At 42.0% G+C, this 22241-nt stretch overlaps 1 protein-coding gene across 1 annotated transcript in view; it reads left to right on the forward strand.

The window, feature by feature from the left end:
• Usp24 (ubiquitin specific peptidase 24) overlaps nt 1-22241 on the forward strand; it is a 134125-nt gene that overhangs the window by 87462 nt on the left and 24422 nt on the right. Inside the window, exons 37-53 of the mRNA XM_051171821.1 lie at nt 670-740; nt 1359-1519; nt 6583-6644; nt 8032-8223; nt 9371-9488; nt 11481-11625; nt 14284-14403; nt 14929-15054; nt 15966-16064; nt 16682-16764; nt 17158-17299; nt 17488-17607; nt 17984-18204; nt 18651-18775; nt 19385-19526; nt 19976-20126; nt 21591-21686. Coding sequence (XP_051027778.1) covers nt 670-740; nt 1359-1519; nt 6583-6644; nt 8032-8223; nt 9371-9488; nt 11481-11625; nt 14284-14403; nt 14929-15054; nt 15966-16064; nt 16682-16764; nt 17158-17299; nt 17488-17607; nt 17984-18204; nt 18651-18775; nt 19385-19526; nt 19976-20126; nt 21591-21686 — 2174 coding nt within the window. The remainder of the gene's footprint in view (nt 1-669; nt 741-1358; nt 1520-6582; nt 6645-8031; nt 8224-9370; nt 9489-11480; nt 11626-14283; nt 14404-14928; nt 15055-15965; nt 16065-16681; nt 16765-17157; nt 17300-17487; nt 17608-17983; nt 18205-18650; nt 18776-19384; nt 19527-19975; nt 20127-21590; nt 21687-22241) is intronic.

Below are 22241 nucleotides of genomic sequence, written 5' to 3' on the forward strand. Positions count from 1 at the left end.
TTTTTGAAATTGTTCCAATTGTGTAGTCTTAGCTGTAATTTCTTATTTCAGACCACCACCAATAAAGAATTGATGGTCATGGTGTGTTTTTTATAACATACAAACTAGTTATGTAAGTCAGAAGTGAAAATCATCAAAATAAACATAGACGTTCCAACTTTATAATTAAAGTAGTAGCTGCAAAGATTTTCTGAGAACAAATGAATTTGAAGATTTCCATATGGGAAGTATAAATCATTATTAAATGGCTTTTCAAACCAGGATCATACTCAATTTAATTTTCCTGAAACTGTTTGATTTAGATGTTTTCAAGCTAAAAAAAAAAAAAAATACAGCTTCTCCAAGTTTTTATCTTTTACTATCTATGAGCTCAATTTATGGCATATTTCCTAGTTACTTGCACTGGTAGTTTGTAGAGATACGATTTCCTTGTTCTGTAACTGGTACATACAAGCTGAGATGTGTGATGAGGCACACTCACTTCCCTGGGATGAGTGGGCAGTCACGGAGGCCATTGTAGACGGACGATCCTGGGGTTTGCTCTATGTAGAAAGGAGAAAAATTTCTGCTTGAATTGGATCTTAAGAAATCACTCAGGAGTACCATCATTCCGTAAGTGCATCTCCTAATCAGCTCTTTCTCCTCTTTCGTTCTCTTTGTGGTCCTTAGCATCTTTCTACAGCTTGCCCTGTGTTGCTGACTTTATCATTGATATTCTGCTCGGATCTCCAAGCGCTGAGGTAAGGACTTTTGTTACTTAGCAAAACCTTTTGGTCTTGTTGTTAAAAGCCTATCTATCTCATTGTGAGTACAGAAGACATGGCTGCAGACCACCTCGCAGAAAGAAAAGTGACCATTTGGACAATACTGCCTGCCTTCTTTTTCTTCCTCCACATTCCAACAAAAATTTTGGCACTGGTGTTGGAACTGATTGATGTTTAAATTTTGTTGATAACAACCAAAGGGCAGCAGGTGTTAGCTTTCAACATGCTGGTCAGAATCTGGAGAGGTCACTTTCAAACCAGGCTCTTTTGTTGTGTTGTAATTCTTTTATACGTGATCATTAAAGTGAACTTTTTAGATATTTGAGAATGGGGGTTTTCTGGCTTGTTTTCATTGACTTATAAACCTGTTGACCATGTAAAGTAGTAATTTAGGAAATTAGTTTCCAAACCACATTTATTTGTTAATTAGTCCATTATTCTGTAGGATCTTTACTACTCTAAGTTAGAACAGTCACCTTTTTCTAACTCTTGCACTCACTTGAACAAGTAACTGGTGTGGGTTTTCAGGGTGTCACTTTTATAGTAGTCTGAAGTGTTGATGGTATCTGTCCTTTGCTGCTGATCGCATTTCAGATCCGCCGGGTTGCCTGTGATCAGCTGTACACTCTTAGCCAAACAGACACTTCAGCACACCCAGAAGTGCAGAAGCCAAATCAGTTCCTCTTGGGCGTTGTTCTCACAGCTCAGCTGCCTCTCTGGTCCCCAACCAGTATCATGAGAGGAGTCAATCAGAGGTATGTAGTAAACCCATAAGAACGGAGATTCTTTGTGCTGCTCCTGTAAAGTCCATATGGGTTTGTTCGTTCTTCCCCACCCTCCACTCTCTTTTTTAATATTTATCCATTTTACTTACTTATTTTTGGTTTTTTGGATCCACAGAAACAGGAATTACAGTTACAAGCTGCTATGTGGGTGCTGGGAATTGAGCCTGAGTCCTGGACTCCTAACCACTGAGCTATCTGCTCAGCCCCCTCCATATGTGTTCTTGAAACAAGAGAGTGCCTCTCTTCCTCACCTCACATCCAGGTTCTTTCTGCCTGCAAGCCTCCTTCTTCATCGTCTTCCTCCCACCCTACTCTGAGATATGAAGTTACTTGAGCCTGTTCCCTTGGTCCATGTCACGCATCCGTCTTCCTGCATGTCACATTCTTAGCTAAGATATATTACAGAGTCTAAAGATGATTCTGGGTAGTTTGGACATCTTAAAACTTTGTTTTTTAATCTGTAAACATGAGATGTCTCATTAGGTCATGTTTAATTTCTCCCAGTGGTGTTTATCATTTTTTCTGTATGACTTACCTCCTTGATTAAGGTGAATCTCAAGTATTTTGTTATTCTTGATGACATTGTAAATAGAGTTAGCTTTTTTATTTACTTTTCAGATTGTATACTGTTGGGAGAAACAGAACTTACTTTTGTTTGCTAACTTTTAAATAAGATTGTCACATTCGTGAGCAGTATGTCCATTTCTACTGCTCCAATTTGGATGCCTTCTTTCTTGCCTTATCACTGACTAGAAGCTTCAGTGTTCTGTTGAATAGAGATGATGAAAGTGGTTGTCCTGCTCTTAGGGAAAAGCTTTTGGTCTTTTACCATGTATGGAATGGGAGGTTCAGATGGAGGTTTCATATGTGGCCTTAATTATGTTGAGATAGAGCCTTTTGGTTCCTACTGCAATCAGTGTTTTGATTACAGAGCAGCATTTAACTTGGTTGGGTCTTTTTTGTTAAACTTATCTAATGTGTATGGACATTTTACACGCATATGTGTCTGTGTACCACTCGTGTGCCTGTCGAGACCAGAAGAAAGTATTGCAGCATCTGGCAATAAAGTGTCAGGAACCAAACCTGGGGCCTGTACAACAGCAGCAAGAGCTCTTAACCACTGAGCCATCTCCTCAGCCTTTATGTTGAAGGCTTTGCCCTTATCACCGGAGCTGGTTTGCTGGGCTCCTTCACTACCTTCCTGTTAATGAGGGGTTTCTGTGTTATTTTTAAGTTGGACTGTCACTGCTTCCCAGGAAATCAGTCCTATTTATGTTCCATAACTCTTGAAGTGTATTGGTTTGTTAATATTGGAGATTTTTGCTTTAGCATCTGAGGGATGGCAATATTAAAAATTTCAGCCCAAGCTTTTTTTTTTTTTTTTTTTTGGTTCCAATCAGGATAAACCTGAAGTAGATATTAATTGTATACTTTTTAGTAATAAAAAGTAATTCTTTAATAGTTTAAAACTAATTTTCAAGAAATAGTTTTACTTAGTAGGCATCTGAACCAAAAAAGTAGATGCCTTCTTTTTCCCTTGATTATTTTTTACTTTGGAATTGGAATTTTTCCTAGGTGATGTTTTCTTAAACATAAACATTTATTTGAAGGACAGTGATTCTCAAGTGGAAATTTTCAGTTGTTTAAGAAGTTGAAGTTGTTGGGTTTGTCCTAGCTGTGAGAGTTACTTACTTACTCTACACTTAGGGAAAAAAGCAAATGACAGGGTCAGCAGTGACGGCTCAGTGCTTAAGAGCAGAGGACCAGGGTTCAGTTTCCAGCACCCACATGGTAACATGCACAACTCCAGTTCCAGGGGATCCACTCCTTCTTCTGATCTCTCTGGGCACCAAGCACACACACGGCACACATATACACATGCAAGCAAACAGTCACATGTAAAAGAAAATGAATAAATCTTTTTTAAAGACAGAACTTTTTTTGTTCTGTTTCATTTTGTTTTTCAAGACAAGGTTTCTCTGTGTAGCCTTGGCTGTCCTGGAACTCACTCTGTAGACCATATGGGCCTCAAACTCAGAGATTCGCCTGCCTCTGCCTCCCATGTGTTGGAATTAAAGGTGCCCAGCCAAAAGAACCTTTTGACAGTATATTGACTTGTGAGTACAACTGAATAGTTATACTTTTCATAAATTTGAAATTTGTATCTCACAACATTTAAAAACTTCTTAGTTTGGCATATAATTAGCAATTACCATAGCTAACTAGTCTACATGCTTTACCAAGGTTTATATTTAATTTTTACCCTCAAAAAGGCCTGAGTTTGGATACTTTATTATCTATATTTTTAAATCACCTAAAAGTCTTGGTTCATTACACCTAATTGATACATTTATGTCTATTTGAATCTTTATGCATACTTATTCTATAATTGATATAATAAACATTTAAAAATTAGAAAACTGAGAAATGAGGTATCCATGGACACCACCTATAACTGGTAGCACCAAGATCGAAACCAATCTGATTCCACCACCTATGCGCCTGTCCACTGTAATACAGTCTGCTTCCAGAGCCTATGCGCCTGTCCACTGTAATACAGTCTGCTTCCAGAGCCTATGCGCCTGTCCAGTGTAATACAGTCTGCTTCCAGAGCCTATGCGCCTGTCCACTGTAATACAGTCTGCTTCCAGAGCCTATGCGCCTGTCCACTGTAATACAGTCTGCTTCCAGAGCCTGTGCACCTGTCCACTGTAATACAGTCTGCTTCCAGAGCCTATGTGCCTGTCCACTGTAATACAGTCTGCTTCCAGAGCCTATGCACCTGTCCACTGTAATACAGTCTGCTTCCAGAGCCTATGCGCCTGTCCAGTGTAATACAGTCTGCTTCCAGAGCCTATGCACCTGTCCACTGTAATACAGTCTGCTTCCAGAGCCTATGCGCCTCTCCACTGTAATACAGTCTGCTTCCAGAGCCTATGCGCCTCTCCAGTGTAATACAGTCTGCTTCCAGAGCCTATGCGCCTGTCCACTGTAATACAGTCTGCTTCCAGAGCCTGTGCGCCTGTCCACTGTAATACAGTCTGCTTCCAGAGCCTATGCGCCTGTCCACTGTAATACAGTCTGCTTCCAGAGCCTATGCGCCTGTCCAGTGTAATACAGTCTGCTTCCAGAGCCTATGAGCCTGTCCACTGTAATACAGTCTGCTTCCAGAGCCTGTGCGCCTGTCCACTGTAATACAGTCTGCTTCCAGAGCCTATGCGCCTGTCCACTGTAATACAGTCTGCTTCCAGAGCCTATGCGCCTGTCCACTGTAATACAGTCTGCTTCCAGAGCCTATGCGCCTCTCCACTGTAATACAGTCTGCTTCCAGAGCCTATGCGCCTCTCCAGTGTAATACAGTCTGCTTCCAGAGCCTATGCGCCTGTCCACTGTAATACAGTCTGCTTCCAGAGCCTGTGCGCCTGTCCACTGTAATACAGTCTGCTTCCAGAGCCTATGCGCCTGTCCACTGTAATACAGTCTGCTTCCAGAGCCTATGCGCCTGTCCAGTGTAATACAGTCTGCTTCCAGAGCCTATGAGCCTGTCCACTGTAATACAGTCTGCTTCCAGAGCCTGTGCGCCTGTCCACTGTAATACAGTCTGCTTCCAGAGCCTATGCGCCTGTCCACTGTAATACAGTCTGCTTCCAGAGCCTATGCGCCTGTCCACTGTAATACAGTCTGCTTCCAGAGCCTATGCGCCTGTCCAGTGTAATACAGTCTGCTTCCAGAGCCTATGAGCCTGTCCACTGTAATACAGTCTGCTTCCAGAGCCTGTGCGCCTGTCCAGTGTAATACAGTCTGCTTCCAGAGCCTATGAGCCTGTCCACTGTAATACAGTCTGCTTCCAGAGCCTATGCGCCTGTCCACTGTAATACAGTCTGCTTCCAGAGCCTGTGCGCCTGTCCAGTGTAATACAGTCTGCTTCCAGAGCCTGTGCGCCTGTCCACTGTAATACAGTCTGCTTCCAGAGCCTGTGCGCCTGTCCAGTGTAATACAGTCTGCTTCCAGAGCCTATGCGCCTGTCCACTGTAATACAGTCTGCTTCCAGAGCCTATGCGCCTGTCCAGTGTAATACAGTCTGCTTCCAGAGCCTATGCGCCTCTCCAGTGTAATACAGTCTGCTTCCAGAGCCTATGCGCCTGTCCACTGTAATACAGTCTGCTTCCAGAGCCTATGCGCCTGTCCACTGTAATACAGTCTGCTTCCAGAGCCTAGGCACCTGTCCACTGTAATACAGTCTGCTTCCAGAGCCTGTGCGCCTGTCCACTGTAATACAGTCTGCTTCCAGAGCCTGTGCGCCTGTCCACTGTAATACAGTCTGCTTCCAGAGCCTGTGCGCCTGTCCACTGTAATACAGTCTGCTTCCAGAGCCTATGCGCCTGTCCACTGTAATACAGTCTGCTTCCAGAGCCTATGCGCCTGTCCACTGTAATACAGTCTGCTTCCAGAGCCTGTGCGCCTGTCCACTGTAATACAGTCTGCTTCCAGAGCCTGTGCGCCTGTCCACTGTAATACAGTCTGCTTCCAGAGCCTATGAGCCTGTCCACTGTAATACAGTCTGCTTCTAAAGCTGTGCACTGCCCATTGCAGTACAATTGTAGAAGTACTTTGATTAATCTACATAATTCCTGTCGCTCTTCTTATTCAACTTTATTCTTCTAGGTCTTGTTTGATATTTGTTAACTGCTATCAGTCTTTCTTGTTCTTTTATTCAGTGCTTCTAAAAATAACTCCATGCATTTCATAGGTAATTGGTAGATATGATTCATGAACATATGCAACCAGAGTTTATGATATTTTAAAACATAATACATTTGTAAGTTTCCTTCTCTTTACACTACTATCCCTAGACTGCCGTTTAGCAAAATTATTAATTTCCTTCATGCTAAAATTGATATTTAATGTAAGTATTTATATGTTTACGAAAATTACCTTGTCTGGCTGCTTTGGGAACTTATTTTTTTAAAGGAAAATGCTTTATTGTTTAAAATTAACCCCTTTTTAGTAACTGAACGCTCTCTGATTTTTAGACTGCTGTCTCAGTGTATGGAGTATTTTGATTTGCGGTGCCAGTTATTAGATGATCTGACAAGTAAGTAAAGTCACTTCGATTTGGTCTGGGGGAAACAACAAAGACAGGGCACAGGGACTTAGTACCTCCCTGTCACAAAATGAGAGTACAGTTCTTTAGTGTTCTCACCTGGCTTTGATGTTCTAATCCAATTAATATTTTTGGTTCTGAATTTTATTTCTTGTAATCTAAAGTGAATTTTTTTTGTTTTCTTGGAAATGGTATGTCAATCCATGAGCTGTTGAGCTCTGCCTCAGTTACATACCCAGGCAGTGTACAGAGAAGACTCAGTCTCTTTTAAAGCTGCCAGGCTCATGTGTAATTGAACTGAGAGAGGTTAAAATGAAGAACTTGACTCTCCATCTTAAGTTACTTTACCGCGTTTTACTTTAAGGTTTACTTTTGCTTTATTTATGTGTACATGCGTGGGTTGGTGTTGTATGAACCTGTGCATGGGTGCCTACAGAGGCCGGAAGAAGGCACTGGATCCTCTAAAACTGGAGCTGCTGCCAGTACTAAGCCCCCCCGTCATGAGCACTGGGAACTGAACTCAGAGCTGGGTGTAGTGGAGTACCCCTGTAATCTCAGCACTCAGGAAGGCAGAAGCAGGTGGATTAAGAACAGAATATCTTCTCAAAAGCAACCAACCTCTTTCCAGCACTTCATGCAAAATCTTTCTTCGTGTAAATGGGCACAAAGCTCTAGTGTTCAGTAGCCGATACACTTGAGCTCTGCAGGCAGGTGCTTTCGTGGCTCTCAATCAGGACCCCACCTCTAAGCAACGTAATGAGATTGCTTTGTTGGAGACTGGCATAGTTGGACTGTGTGTCCTGACTCAGGTATAAGATGCTGTGTAGAGAGAGTGGACCACGTCTATATAACTGCCTAGCCTCTTAGGTGCTTTTCAGCCATGCTTCCAGTGTAGAATTTGACTGTCAAATTTGACTGTTTGGCAGAGTAAGAGACAGACTTACTAAGATACAGAAGTATTCTCTGGAGTTTGGGTCATGGTTTGGAGACGTGGGCTTTGGATGCTTGATAGTTGTCTTTTTAGAAGCGCTGTGGAGACACAGTGCTTCGTTCTTCTCATTGCGGTCCACTCCCTGCTTCTCTTGGGAAGGCTTGTTCCCTAAGCCAGGTGCTTTGTTAGAGCAGTGATCGCCTCCATTGTCTCATACTTAATGTGCAGTATGGTGGCCTGCACAGGGCCTACTCAGGTGTTTAGTTGACGCAGGAGATGGCCTTGATAGTGTCTGCAGCCAGAAGGCTATTAATATTAATGGCAAGGTTTGTGAGACCTGTGAAGTGAAAGATTAGGACTTTAGATTGAATTCGGGACTTTGAGTCCATGAAGAAAAATCTTTTCTTTGTAATAGATTTCTGTCTCCTCGCCTTATCCCCTTCTCAGCTTCAGAAATGGAGCAGTTACGAATCAGCCCAGCTACCATGCTTGAAGATGAGATTACATGGCTGGATAACTTTGAACCGAATCGAACAGCGGAGTGTGAGACCAGTGAAGCAGACAACATCTTATTGGCAGGACATTTGCGACTCATTAAGACCCTGCTTTCACTCTGTGGGGCAGAAAAGGAAATGCTTGGTAATCACTGCTTCATTTTATTGTGTGGGAGAGAGTACCTTAGTTCTCAGTTCCTGCCAAAGTGTGCTGTGTAACTGTGACAGTATGATAAATGCTAAACATCTCATGAAAAATTGACCTTTTAGGAGTAGGAAATTATCTGCAATTTTAATGATTTGCAAAACATAGGCTGTCTTTTACCCATCATTAAATTACATAGAGAATTTTACATTGTTCAAAAGAGTCATCACATAACTTTTACTATCAAGTAAAAATTATAATTCAGGGCCAGGCATAGTGGTTGATAGTTGTCTTTTAATCCCAGCACTTGGGAGTGGAGGCGGTTGGATCTCTGTGAGTTCAAGGCCAGCCTGGTCTGCAAAGTGAGTCCAGGACAGCCAAGGCTACACAGAGAAACCCTGTCTCAGAAAAGCCAAAACCAAGACCAAAACCAACAAAATATTATATATATATATATATATATATATATATATATATATATATATATATATATATATATATATAAAATCTGTTTTGCTATTATATATGTTATACTGTGTCTTCATTCTTATAAGGATGAGTCTTATCTGGGGAAGTAATCCCCAGCCATCACCTCCTCAGTGTTGGGGAAAATGTAAGATTCCCCTGGAGCACAGTTACAGTTTGGAGATATATATCCAAATGCTAAAATGAACCAAAATGTAACTTCTATAGTTATAGCACCAGCTAAAGTGTGTAGAATCTTCTCGGATGTTGAGACTACCTAGAAAAGAGTGCTCCTTAATCAGGAAGGAAGAAGGAGTATCATTTTACGTGAAGAAGATAGGCTGAAAAGTTTCATTAGCCCTTGTGTGGAGGAATTCCTGATGCCCAGAATAAGAATTACTCACTCGAACCATTCTACCCTGTGGTGGTCTTGGCACTTGTGCTTCTGAGGTGAAAGCTCACTGTCATAGGCTCCTAAAAGAAGGCGCCTTCCCTAACTATATTTTTCCTTGTTTCCTGGTCCCACCACTCCACAGATCTGTGCCACATAGTAAGCATTCAAAGAGTAAGCTTTCCTGTTGGGTAGCCTCGGGTGCCTGTGCTGCTCTCACGGGAAAGTGCAATAGGATCTTTGAATTAAAATCTGTATCCATCTTCAATGTGATATTATGCTCTATTTCAGGTTCATCACTCATTAAACCATTGTTAGATGACTTCCTTTTCCGAGCTTCTAGAATCATTTTAAATAGTCATTCTCCAGCTGGCAGTGCCGCCATCAGCCAACAGGACTTTCATCCAAAGTATGGAAAATGCACGTTGTGTTCAGTTTTGGTAAAATCGCTTAATTCACAACTGTAGTCCAAAAAGACTTTATTAACTTGGAGTATGTCTTGCATTGTGTGAGTTTGTTTGTACTGTTTTCTGCCACTTAAAGCAGTGCATGCAAATACGCTTTGTATAAAGTGTGCCCAGCACCAGTGAGCACAGAGGAGTGTCCTGGTACAGTTCTCATTATCACGGGGGGACAGTAAGTAACTATGTGCTGAGCTGCTCAGTAACAAATTCCAAGTGAAACAACGGTGGTAAGAATTGTGTGTAGGGGGCTGGGTGTGGTGGCACACGCCTGTAATCCTAGCACTCAGGGAAGCAGAGGCAGGCGGATCTCCTGAGTTTAAGGCCTGGTCTACAAGATGAGTGCAGTACAGCTAGACCTACACAGAGAAACCCTGTCTTAGAAAAACCAAAAACGAAAAGAATTATATGTAGGGACTGGAGTACAGCTCGGTGGTAAAGCACACGTTTAGCCATATGGGAGGTCCTGAGTCAATCCCCAGCACCACACGGGGAATAGTGAATTATCTCCAAAGTAAACAGACTCAAGTATAGGTTTCAGGATTTTTTAGGAGAAAGATCTTAGAACTTTGTCATTTGCTGGGTCATATTATGTTCTCATATCTGCAGCTGCTAGTAATTTATTACAGTTGTGATTTTGGAAGCAAGTTTTTATATTCATCTTTGCAGATATAAATGTGAAATATCTACATGTATTGTTAACCCTGCTCAAGTGATGTTTAGGCTTTTGTCCGTAGAAAAGGTAGCAATAAGCTGCCATGTCACTTTCTCTGAGTCGCACTTAATTTTCTAAAGAACAGAGTTACAATTTCAGGGATGACTGAGAGAGGCAAAGCTTAATAAGAGCTATATGGAGTCCCATGAAGTGTCATGTGTAGGTACGTGTCTAGCTGGAGCTTGCCTTATTAGCAGACAGCACTGGAAGGCAGCAAAGGTTTTAGAGCTCTTGGACTGTCCTTAGAGCTATGGCTCCCATCCTCATTTCTGTCCAGTCTTGTTTTGAAGTATTTAGCACTAGGCCCCTGGGACTCTATTATTAAAGCACCAAAACTATATTAGTGTTTTGATTTTTTTTTTTTTTTGCAATAAACAAAAAACAATGTATCTCTAGCAGTTTTAATGAAAAAATGCATTAGTGAATGCTTCCCCTTATTTTTATTAAAAATAATATACTCATGTATAATGCCTGGAATGGGAAAGCAGACGTGTTTCACCCTCCCAGGTGAACTAAACGTGCTCATCAATCAGTGGCCTTGAAGCAAAAGAGCTACAGGAAAACTTTCTGAAAGCAAATGTATTCTTTGTCACCATAGCAAAACTGCTCTGGCCTGTGTGTCTGGTGCCTCCCTGTTCGTTTCTTGCCCACCCTGTTCAATCAGTCCATCTAGACAAGCATTACAGGGCAGTGCCACCTCTGTGGCCCTTGTCCTCAGGGTTGGACTCAAGAGCCCCGGAGCCCTGCCCTGCTCTTTCATAACTGGTTCCACACAGAGGTTAGGTGTCCTCTTCTCTGTGTGTCCACTCTAGTCTGTCATCGCGTCAGGAATGCAAAGTGGGCGCTGATTATGTGCCTAGGCTGGAAGGCAGGCAGCAGAGGAAGTCTGCTTTCCCGCCTGTCACTTTTGTAAACTGATTTGACAGCTGTCTGTTTCTGTCTCCATTTTCTGTAACATAGTAGAAAGCCGGTTAGTGTCGTTGGAGAATTATTTGCTGTCAGCATATTTGAGTTGTTTGTGGGCGTGTATTCTTATTTTCATAGTTTCCCTTTTCTTTTGCTGATGCTTATCAGGCTCTGAAACACCTTCTGCCTCCTGTGTTTAGAGTGCATAGATTACTAGAGGTCCAGTGTAGGCCTTAGTTTTCTGTATTTAGGGGGTTGTAATGCTTGTATTTTGGTTTCTTGTGTTAATTTTAAAGATGGCGTGTGTTTTTGTTCTTAGGTGTAGTACAGTAAACAGCCGACTGGCAGCCTATGAAGTTCTTGTGATGTTAGCCGACAGTTCACTTTCCAATCTTCAGATTATTACAAAAGAACTGCTTTCAATGCATCACCAGCCTGACCCTGCTCTCACTAAGGAGTTTGATGTAAGTTTTTAGATCGGGTGCTATACTTCCTTGTGCGTGTTCATGTCAGTAGGGCTGGGGGTTGGCGTTGGTGTCGTCCTCTGTCACACTCACTTTGTCTTGCTGAAACAAAGCGTCATTGAGCCCAGAGGTGACCAGACTAGGTACCAAGCTTGCACTGGTACCCAAGCTCTAGTTGTCACAGTTGTGTAGTAGGCACTTTACCTACTAAGCGTCACTCCAGCACTCACTTATTTTTTTTTTTTATAATGGTCTCCCAAATATATCATTTACATTTATTTTTTGGTGGGTATATGTATGGCAAGGAGCATGTATGGAGGCCAGGATGAATTGCAGGAGTTGGTTCTCACCTTCCACCATTGTGTAGGACTTGGGGGTTAAAATCATGTTTTCAGGTGTTGGAATGAGTGCCTTTACCTGCTGAGGCATTTCTCTAGCCACTAAATATAAGTTTAAGATTGAATTTGCATTATCCTAATCCCAACCAAGTCAATATTTTTTTTCATGGTATGTTTACACACTAAATCAATTATATTTTTATCATGCTTAATCACGTTATTATTATGAAATATCTTTTCATTTAGAGATTAGCCATTTTCAAACAAAAATAGTTAATCTCAATAAAAAGTAACATTCCAAACATTTTTGCTATTAGGTTTTTGTATTTGTTTTTTGAGTATGTTTATGTTGGCATAATGTCAGGTACTGGGGTTACAAAGCTAAATACATTCAGTGAGATTCAGAGTTTATGTTAGCAAAGGTTTTAGACTTTGGAGGTTGAAAAATGAAAGTTCTACCCAAGCTCAGGCAGGCCAGACAGAGCATGCGCAGTGGAAGAGACACGCTCATCAGCAGGTGGTCTGAGCACTCGGAGACACAGTGTAGGATGGAGGTGTGTTCTGGGCACCGTCCTAACAAAGGAGCACTTCATCAGGGAGTCTCACAGTGCTTCTAGAGAAGATGAAACCCGAGATAGAGACTTGGAGACGCGTGATGCTTGCTGCAGCAAAGTCAGTCATCCACTTCATTGCAGCACCGAGAAGAGTGTGAGCTGAACTGTGAGTATTAGGGCGTGCAGAAGGGAAACAAGTGGCAGGTGCAGGGTGTGCCTGGGTAGGGGCAGGAGGGCCCTGCCAAAGCTAGCCTTGCTTTCTCCTTGTACATACTCTGTGTACATGATGTACAGACTTTTCAAATGTGTGAGTTGAATATCCCCGAATACACAAGTTAGGGCCGTGGGGACAGTTGTCCTACCAAGAGAATAGCACTTGTAAAGAAGGTGAAGTGGGGGCTGGAGAGATGGCCCAGAGGTTAAGAGCACTGTCCGTTCTTCCAGAGGTCCTGAGTTCAATGCCCAGCACTGCATGGTGGCTCACAACCATTTATAATGAGATCTGGTGCCCTCTTCTGGCCTGTTGGCTCACATGCAGGCTGAATTTTGATTGTATAAGTAATAAATAAATAAATCTTTAAAAAAAAAAAAAAGGTGATGAAGTGTGTGAGCACTGAAGTGAGAAGAGAGCCCGCCTCTCAGCGTCAGCTTGTAATGCTGATCTTAGCTGGTTTAGCTTGTATGTGTTTTCTTCACATCAGGAGTGATACCAACATATTAACATTAATTTTGTTTTCATTTGAGACCAGCCTCATCTACAGAGTGAGTTCCAGGACAGCCAGGGATACACAGAAAAACTGGGTCTCAAAAATCTGTTTTTTGTACTACAAATAAACGTCGGTACTTATTAGCGCCTAGATAGCGCCCTGCTGTCAGTTACTTGTGATGTGTATGAAAAACGTGTGTGCTCCATAGTGCTCGATGGTCCAAAAGACCTGCGTGCTTTCCTCAGCCGTTTGCCTATTACGTGTATGCAGATGCCGTGTGTGCTCGTGGTAAGAGAGCCAAGCACCTACTGGACTCACATTTCCTTGTGTAATTACGCCATCCTTTTCTACTTGGAGAGGATTAGCCAAGATGCCTTATCTGGACTGTTTCTGCCCAGAAAAACAATGTATTAGGATCTGCATTATTTGAAAGTATTTGTACATAAAACAATGTGGTGTTTTCCTGTCACTTTAGTTGTATGCTTATAGGGAAAGTTTAATAGAAGAACATTACCTTGTATAAAAAGGGTAAGTATAAAAGCATTACCGTGCTTGCTGGTTACACTGCAGGGTTCCACATTAGTGCTTCCTAGGACATTGTTCCTTTAGTCAGGAAACTACGGCAGTTGTTTGTAGGTATCTCAGTATCGGCTTGATTCATGCCATAAAGCGTACACAACTAGATTGTAAGCTCTTGAGAGATTTCTGTTCTCTCTTAATCCCTGGCTCAGTGTCTGGCACATAGTAGGTCCTTAATAAACACTTGTTGAATGATAAGTGAATGAATGCAGATCTACATAGATGAGCTAATACCTGCGCTGTGCCACATGTTTTATGAACAGAAAAGAAACATTAGGCTGTTGCATTTTGTTGCACCCCAGCACCTAGCACAGGTACTTGAGAGGCGTAGGTTCTGTTGATGTAGTTCCATAGCAAGCTGGATGGATAAACCTGAGTCCACTACCTTTTCTTCCTGGTCATCCCAAATGGCTGTCGTAGAAGTGTGCTGTGCTAAGAGTGCTCATTCTTCTCTCTGCTGTTTCTGTTCCTTTTTTCCAGTACCTTCCCCCAGTGGACAGCCGATCGAGCTCAGGGTTTGTGGGGCTGAGAAACGGTGGTGCTACTTGTTACATGAACGCAGTCTTCCAACAGCTGTATATGCAGCCCGGGCTCCCTGAGGTGATCTCCTCCTTCTGTCGTGTTTGCCGTGAGAGACTATGTGGACTTTCTGGAGTGGACTCCATGATTAGTTACTGGAGTTAAAAGTTTGTTACTAGCTTCTGGAACCTGCAAAGTCTTTACAGTCATACATTTTTGTAAATATCATTTTAATCAGTTATTTGACCAAAGGTAGCCTTAAATTATTCTATAAAGTTACACTCAATATTTTAGAATATGTGGTCCTATTTTCAGTGCATTTTTTTTAGCATAGTCACAACTTGTAGAGTAGCAGGCAGTATTTTAAGAATATTTTGTAATTATTGTGTCACATTTGTGTCTAGAGATCTTCATCTTATCAGCTTCCGTTTTTCCATATCCTTAACCACACCAACTAGGAAATGACAAACCTAGATATCTATAGGGCTGTCCCGTAGCAAGCACTCCTTAGCATGCTTAGACAGCAGTGTGCGTGCTCATGCATGCCTGGCTGCTGTTAGTGTGAAGCACTCACAGTTTCTCATTTAATAATGCTCTTCTTCACAGTCACTCCTTTCAGTGGATGATGATACGGACAACCCAGATGACAGTGTGTTCTACCAAGTGCAGTCTCTCTTCGGCCATTTGATGGAAAGCAAGCTGCAGTATTATGTGCCTGAGACCTTCTGGAAGGTATTTGTAGTAGCTGTACATTTGATGTTAGATACAATTTTGAGTTTGGTTCCACTTACTTCTCTGTCTTGGTTTTCTGTCATCAAAGAGTCAACTGTTCAACAAATTGGCACTTTTGAAATGATTAGAACATTTAAGAAACTCGTTTGTAATTCTGCTTATCTGTTTCAACTGTTTCTTATGATTCTTATTTTTGTTTCTTCTTTGGTTGGTTGTTGGTTTTTCAAGACAGAGTTTCTCTGTGTAGCCCTGGTTGTCATGGAACTCACTCTAAAGATCAGGCCAGCATTGAACACAGAGATCTGCCTGCCTCTGGGCTTAAAGGCATGTGTCACCACCCTTTAAACTCATATGCACTTGGCTTAAAATATTCTTTAAAGGAGCCAAAGAGGTGGCTCAGCATTTGTACTGCTTTTGCAGAAACATGGGTGTGGTTCCTAGCACCCACACCAGACGGCTCACAACCACCTGCACCTACAGCTCTGGCCTCTGCCCTTACATGCACACACACACAGACATCAATACATACACATAATGTTAAAAAGTAATGACAGTGCATCTTAAAATAGTGATTCAAATAATTTCTCTGAACCTGTGCCAGTATCACTGGTGTCTTCAAATAAAGGAAGTCACTGCATTTTGTGTCACAGAACAGAGGTCACATCTAAGAGAGACACTTGCTGTTGAGTAGTCTGAGGGCTCACCCTGAGCCCACTTTTGGTTTTAGAGACTTGCTGTGATGCGGAGGACCAAGAAAATGTACAGATGGCACAGTGCATGCCTGTCTCACGCCAATAAAAACCCACGTCCTAATAGTGAACTTGTGTTTCAGAAGCACTTATGTGATTCCATGTGTTTGTTCAGGACGTGTTGCTTTCCCTTTAAAGACCTGTTTGCTTCTTGCTACATAGATCTTCAAGATGTGGAACAAGGAGCTCTATGTGAGAGAGCAGCAGGACGCATATGAGTTCTTCACTAGTCTCATTGATCAGATGGATGAATATCTCAAGGTAGCCATTGCCCCCGGCTCCTCCCTCAGCTGCTATGAGAAGAGTGCCTTAAGGTTCCCAGTGACTGAGCCTCACAGACCGTCATCTTGAGCTTGACAGCTGCAATTCCTTCTTCAGAGTCTAAAATGAATACATTCACATGATTGGAGTTAATATTCTTTATTTGTCTAAGCTGGTAAAATCTGTATTACATAATAAATGACTATTTGTGTGTGTATATTTTTGCAGTATCCCTAGAGATAGTCTAGCCTCAGAGTGCCCAGTGAACTGATGGCTCCGGGAGGCAGTGTGGGGACTTCTCTGGCAAAGGACAGAAGGACTAGATAGTGTATTATTTGTGGTGATGCTTAGACTCAAAGCTTTCTGCCTTTCTCAGTAAACCATATGACAGATTTGCCCAGAGGTGCCACTGTACATCTTATCAATAAGGACAGTTATTATTAGAAGCACTTAGTCAAGGTGCTTCTACCTTGATGCACATAGCATAGGAAGAAGATTCAGAATTACAATGGAGGACCTGCCATGATCATCTCCCATGACCCTTTGCGCTCCCCCCTCTTCAGATTGTCAGCATTGCTCTGATACTGGGGCTAATGATTGGTTTTTTACTTCAACAGAAAATGGGACGAGAACAAATTTTTAAGAATACTTTCCAAGGCATCTATTCTGATCAGAAGATCTGTAAAGATTGTCCTCACAGGTTAGTAAGGATGTCACTACTATATTAAATGACTGTTAGGGATGGGGTGTAGCTCAGGGTACAGCATTTGTCTGGCATGTACAGAGACCCTGGTTTTTGACACCGGCATTATGTGGGAAAATATCTTTAAATGATATTTTAGGAAATTAAATGTTAGTTTATTGACTGGCTTGTAGATGTATTTCTTAGTGGACCTATAAAAGGTCAGTGAATTTATTTCTTCAGTTTCCATAATTACTTTGTAGCTTTAAAGTATTTGTTGTTTTGTCAGTGTGCTGTTAAAATGTTAAGGCTTTTCTAATTCTCCTGACTGTTATGGGATGGGGTAAAGCTCAGGTCTCATGACAGTTGCAGTGGTTTTCCATTCATGGGTTTCTGTCTTTTCCCAATCAGATATGAACGTGAGGAAGCTTTCATGGCTCTCAATCTAGGAGTCACTTCTTGCCAAAGCTTGGAAATTTCCTTGGACCAGTTTGTTAGAGGTGAAGTTCTAGAAGGAAGTAATGCATACTACTGTGAAAAGTGTAAAGAAAAGGTATCCCATTTGCCCTTGACAAGAAGCAATGTCAGTGTTATTTGTGTATTGCGTTAGAAGGTCCTGAGCAAGCTTGGTTGCTGCTTCCAAGAGATTGTGCTGCTGTTGGTTTACATGAGTACTGAAAGCTTTTACATTCGGTACTTGAATCTTCTCCAGGGACTTAATTGGTTTTTGTTTTTCCTTAGAGAATAACAGTGAAAAGAACATGCATCAAGTCTTTACCTAGTGTGTTGGTAATTCACCTGATGAGATTTGGCTTTGACTGGGAGAGTGGACGATCCATTAAATACGATGAACAAATACGGGTAACTTCTTTCCCTTCTTGAAATTTCTCTCAACCATGACCCTGCTGTTTTTCTTTCTTTCCTTTCCTCCTTCTGTTTCTACACCCTGTCTGTCCTCTGAGAAGCAGCATGCTGCTGGTAGGACGGACAGATGTGCAAATGATGCCCTTCATCTCTGGAAGGCTGGCTGTGTGAAATAAAATGCTCTTTTTTTTTTTTTTTTTTTTTTTTTTTTTTTTTTTTTTTGTAACACCCAGACCATCAGAGAAGCCATGTGTGAGTGGGAGGAGGAGTCAGCCCTTGTTTGGGAAAGTACAACTCAGGTTGTCTGACTTGACTAGGCACTGCCGAGTACATGCCCACTTAATGTTAATGAGTTCTTTTTACTTGTCTGTAGTTTCCCTGGATGCTAAACATGGAGCCTTACACAGTCTCAGGAATGGCTCGCCAGGATTCATCCGCTGAAGTTGGTGAAAATGGGAGGAATATGGATCAAGGAGGTGGGGGATCCCCACGGAAAAAAGTTGCCCTCACAGAAAACTACGAGCTTGTTGGTGTCATTGTACACAGTGGGCAGGCACATGCAGGCCATTACTACTCCTTCATTAAGGACAGGCGGTAAGGGTTTCTTACAGAAGCTCTCAAGTCCTCTGCCTTCCCCGCTGACCTCTGTCATCCATGCTCACCACTGGAGAAACCTTGGGGGTGGGCAGAGTGGGGGAGAGGGTTTTACAGCCCAGGCTGGCCTCGGACTCTCAGGGCTTGTGCTTCTGCCTCCAAGTGCTGGTGTTCAGGCATGCATCATGGTGCCCAGCTGTAAAGAGATCCGTGCTATTCTTTGTTCTGCATTTTGAATTTTTAAGCTTAGGATAACTTTTTACTCCTTTGATTTGAAAAGTTGTTTTAGAAGCTGAAATCATTGTACCTGAATTGCTGTGTCTTTGTTGGATGCTTTTAGGTGGCCCTCACCTGCTTCCTATCTGCACAAAATGCATAGAGATAAATGTAAGGGACAAAGACCATTGTCTTAAATCTAAGTTGTTTGTCTGATCTCTGCGTCCTAGGGGATGTGGAAAAGGAAAGTGGTATAAATTTAATGACACCGTTATAGAAGAATTTGACCTAAATGATGAGTCCCTGGAGTATGAATGCTTTGGAGGGGAATATAGGCCCAAAGTCTATGATCAAAGTAAGTAATAGGTGTTTTAGTTTGTTTGCTTGCTTGTTGGTTGGTTGGTTGGGTTTTTTTGTTTTTGTTTTGTTTTTGTTTTGTTTTGTTTTGTTTTTTGGTTGGTTGGTTTTTCAAAACAGGGTTTCTCTGTGTAGCCTTTGCTGTCCTGGACTCACTTTGTAGACAGGGCTGACCTCAAAGTCACAGTGATCGGCCTGCCTCTGCCTCCTGAGTGTTGGGACTACAAGCATGCACCACTGCTTGAGCTCATTTGATTTTTTTAATATATAGTTTTTTCAGATTAGATGCTATATTCTTTAAAAATACAATAGATTCTGTTCATTTCATATTCTTGTACAGAGATATGATTACCTACAGAAGACAGTTCTCACATTTGGGCTTTCAAAACCTTATTGTGTGGTGTGGTAAAGAAGTCTTCCCTTCACCCTCCCACCCCAAGGGCGACCTTACTTGCATTCCAGGCAACACTAAAAAGACCCTCAATTAACTTACACTTTGCAAGTGTAGTCAATAAATTATTGAGTCTGGAGGCCTTTTAATCTAGGTAGTCACTCTAAGAAACATCTTATTTACCAACAATTCTCTTTTAAATGTCTTACAAACTAGCGAACCCATACCCTGACGTCCGCCGCAGATACTGGAACGCCTACATGCTCTTCTACCAAAGGGCCTCTGACCAGAGCTCCCCTGTGCTGCCCAAGAAGAGCCGGGTGAGCGTCGTACGGCAAGAAGCCGAGGACCTTTCTCTGTGAGTGTTTTGTCGTGTGATTTTTCTGTGTGGTTTCCATGGGTTTTCTAGGACCTTCATCATATAATGCTGGATGTTTAAAAATGGCTAACTAAACATAAGAGAACTTCTAAAAAGAAAATAAGTTAATTGCTTATTGCTCCATGGACTTCATTGCCCCGACAAGAACTTACTTTGTCTTTAGAACATGCATATAAATTATTCATGGCAAAATTGAGGTTTTTATTTTCAGTGTAGAATTGAGCTATGTATATATACATTATTGAATGCACTTTCTTTCCAAAGATGGATTTTTAATGGTCTTGTTCTCAGTGAATTTGCATTTACTGTGTTGGATGAAAAAAAAATTTATACAGCTTATGTTCAAGCAGAGTACATAGTATGCAAGTCTGCCACGTTTTAAACAAAAACCCGTTTACACTCAACAGTTCTTTGATTCTGTCTCTCAGGTCAGCTCCATCTTCACCTGAGATTTCACCTCAGTCTTCTCCGCGGCCCCACAGGCCTAATAATGACAGGCTCTCTATTCTAACCAAGCTGGTTAAAAAAGGTGAGAAGAAAGGACTGTTTGTGGAGAAAATGCCTGCTCGCATCTACCAGGTAAGAACTACATCAACAGGGATAGAGAGTGGCACCGCTGTTAAGAGCACGCCACTGCTCTTGCAGAGCACCTGGGTTCAGGTCCCAGCACTCATCACATGGTGGCTCGCAACCATTACCTGTAACCTCAGTTCCAGGGGATTCAGTGCCCTCTTCTGACCCCCAGAACCAGGCACACACACACACAGACATAAATGGAGGCAAAACACTGATATACAAAACAAAAATAAATAAATCTTTAAAAGTGGTAGGCAGTGGGGGACCAGATAATTCTCTAAGGGAGAAAATCAAGAAGAGTGTTAGAATCCATGTCATACGTCCAGACTACTTGTGCGGGCTGCCTTCTCTGCTGTCCTAATGTGCCACTTCATGACCCTCACGTGTCCTTGTGTCTTCTATGCCAGATGCAGAGGCTATAGAGACAGTGCCACAAAGACAAGTGTGCACTCAAGATTGCCAGAACCATCCCTGAGTGGAGAATCACACTGTTGAAGTTATTTTATCTGAGAGAACGAATCGAGACTTAGAACCTTTTAGTTAAGACTAAGCCAACAGCGATGGCCATTGGTTATCGAGTACCTACTCTGGGCTACAGCGTATAAACAAGTTTTAGTTTGGTTTGGTTTTTCTGAGACAGCTTCTCAACTATGTGCCCAGCCTGGAACTCACTGTGTAGATCAAGCTGGCTTCAAACTCACAGAGATCCACCAACCTCTGCTTCCCAAGTGCTGAGATTAAAGGCATGCGCCACCATACCTGGCTAAACAGGTTTTTATGAATTATTAAACTTTCTAAATCTACTGTAGAACAGGAGGTCTTACTCCTATTTTTCAGATGGAACAAAACAAGGCTGATTTAAAAACAGAAATGGACTATCAATCTCACAAGGCGTGGGTTTGAATTCAAGACTGTCCACTTACCCAGTCCAGACCTTATACATTAATAGCCCAGAGCCAGCTCAGTGGAACTAGAGAATCTAGGGAGAGTGTGGAGTTTTCAGAAGAAAGAACTGAGCGCTCGAGCCAGGGAGCTGTGGGATGGCTGCGCATAAAAAGCTCTGTTTGCTGAATCCCCACAAGAGGCTAGAGATGGGTAAAAGCGTACCTTCCCACAGTGCCTTAGCTTTAAAGAGAAGGTTTTTCCTCTCTCATTGTCTAAAACTCAAAGTTTGAGAAAGATAATTATAAATTATAATTGAGCCGGGCGGTGGTGGCCCATGTCTGTAATCCCAGCACTCGGGAGGCAGAGGCAGGTGGATTGCTGTGAGTTCGAGGCTGGCTGGTCTACAAAGTCAGTCCAGGACAGCCAAGGCTACACAGAGAAACCCCGTCCCAAAAAACCAAAAAAATAGAATAAATTATAATTTGTTTTTACAGACCTTTATTACCCAAACATTTTTGCTAGAAATAATCCATGTATTATTTTACCTGTTTGTTTAAAATAACCACTGTTTTTGTTTTGTAGATGGTGAGAGATGAAAACCTCAAGTTCATGAAGAATAGAGATGTGTATAGCAGCGACTACTTTAGTTTTGTTCTGTCTTTGGCTTCATTGAATGCCGTAAGTACCTAGTTATAACTAAAGAACTAAAAAGCAGCATCCTCATCTCAGGTGCCATCATTCTCGCTGGACTAAAACCCCATATCCTGCCAATGTAAATTTACTGGGGGTCACTGTCACGCAGGCCGCTTTGGGCTGTGCACTGTGCGTATGAGTGGTGTGGCTTTGCACATGCTGAATTTTTAGATTTTATGACAGGTTTGAGGGACTATGAGGTTGAGTGTCTGTGGGTCCATCAGTTGCTTCTGTGCTTTATGGTTAGCTCCTTAATCAGCAGTCATAGGCTGTCAGGCTCAAAATTAACTCTCCAGCACTTCCTTTTCCAGAGTGCCTTTGTTTCAATTTGCCAAAGTTGAGAGGGCTTCATTTAAAAGTGAAGAAGATATCTTAACTTCTTAAAAATTTAAATGAGTGTTTTCTGTTATTAGCTGGCTAGGCATTTCTTTATTCTTTGTGTTTGTTTGTAGCCTAGGCTATCTCCAAAGACTTGCCATGTAATTGAGGATGGCTTTGAACTTCACTTCCTAAGTTCTAAGAATCGGGGTTTGTTTTTTG

The sequence above is a fragment of the Acomys russatus genome, chromosome 29 (genome assembly GCF_903995435.1).
Source record: "Acomys russatus chromosome 29, mAcoRus1.1, whole genome shotgun sequence".
Taxonomy (NCBI): domain Eukaryota; kingdom Metazoa; phylum Chordata; class Mammalia; order Rodentia; family Muridae; genus Acomys; species Acomys russatus.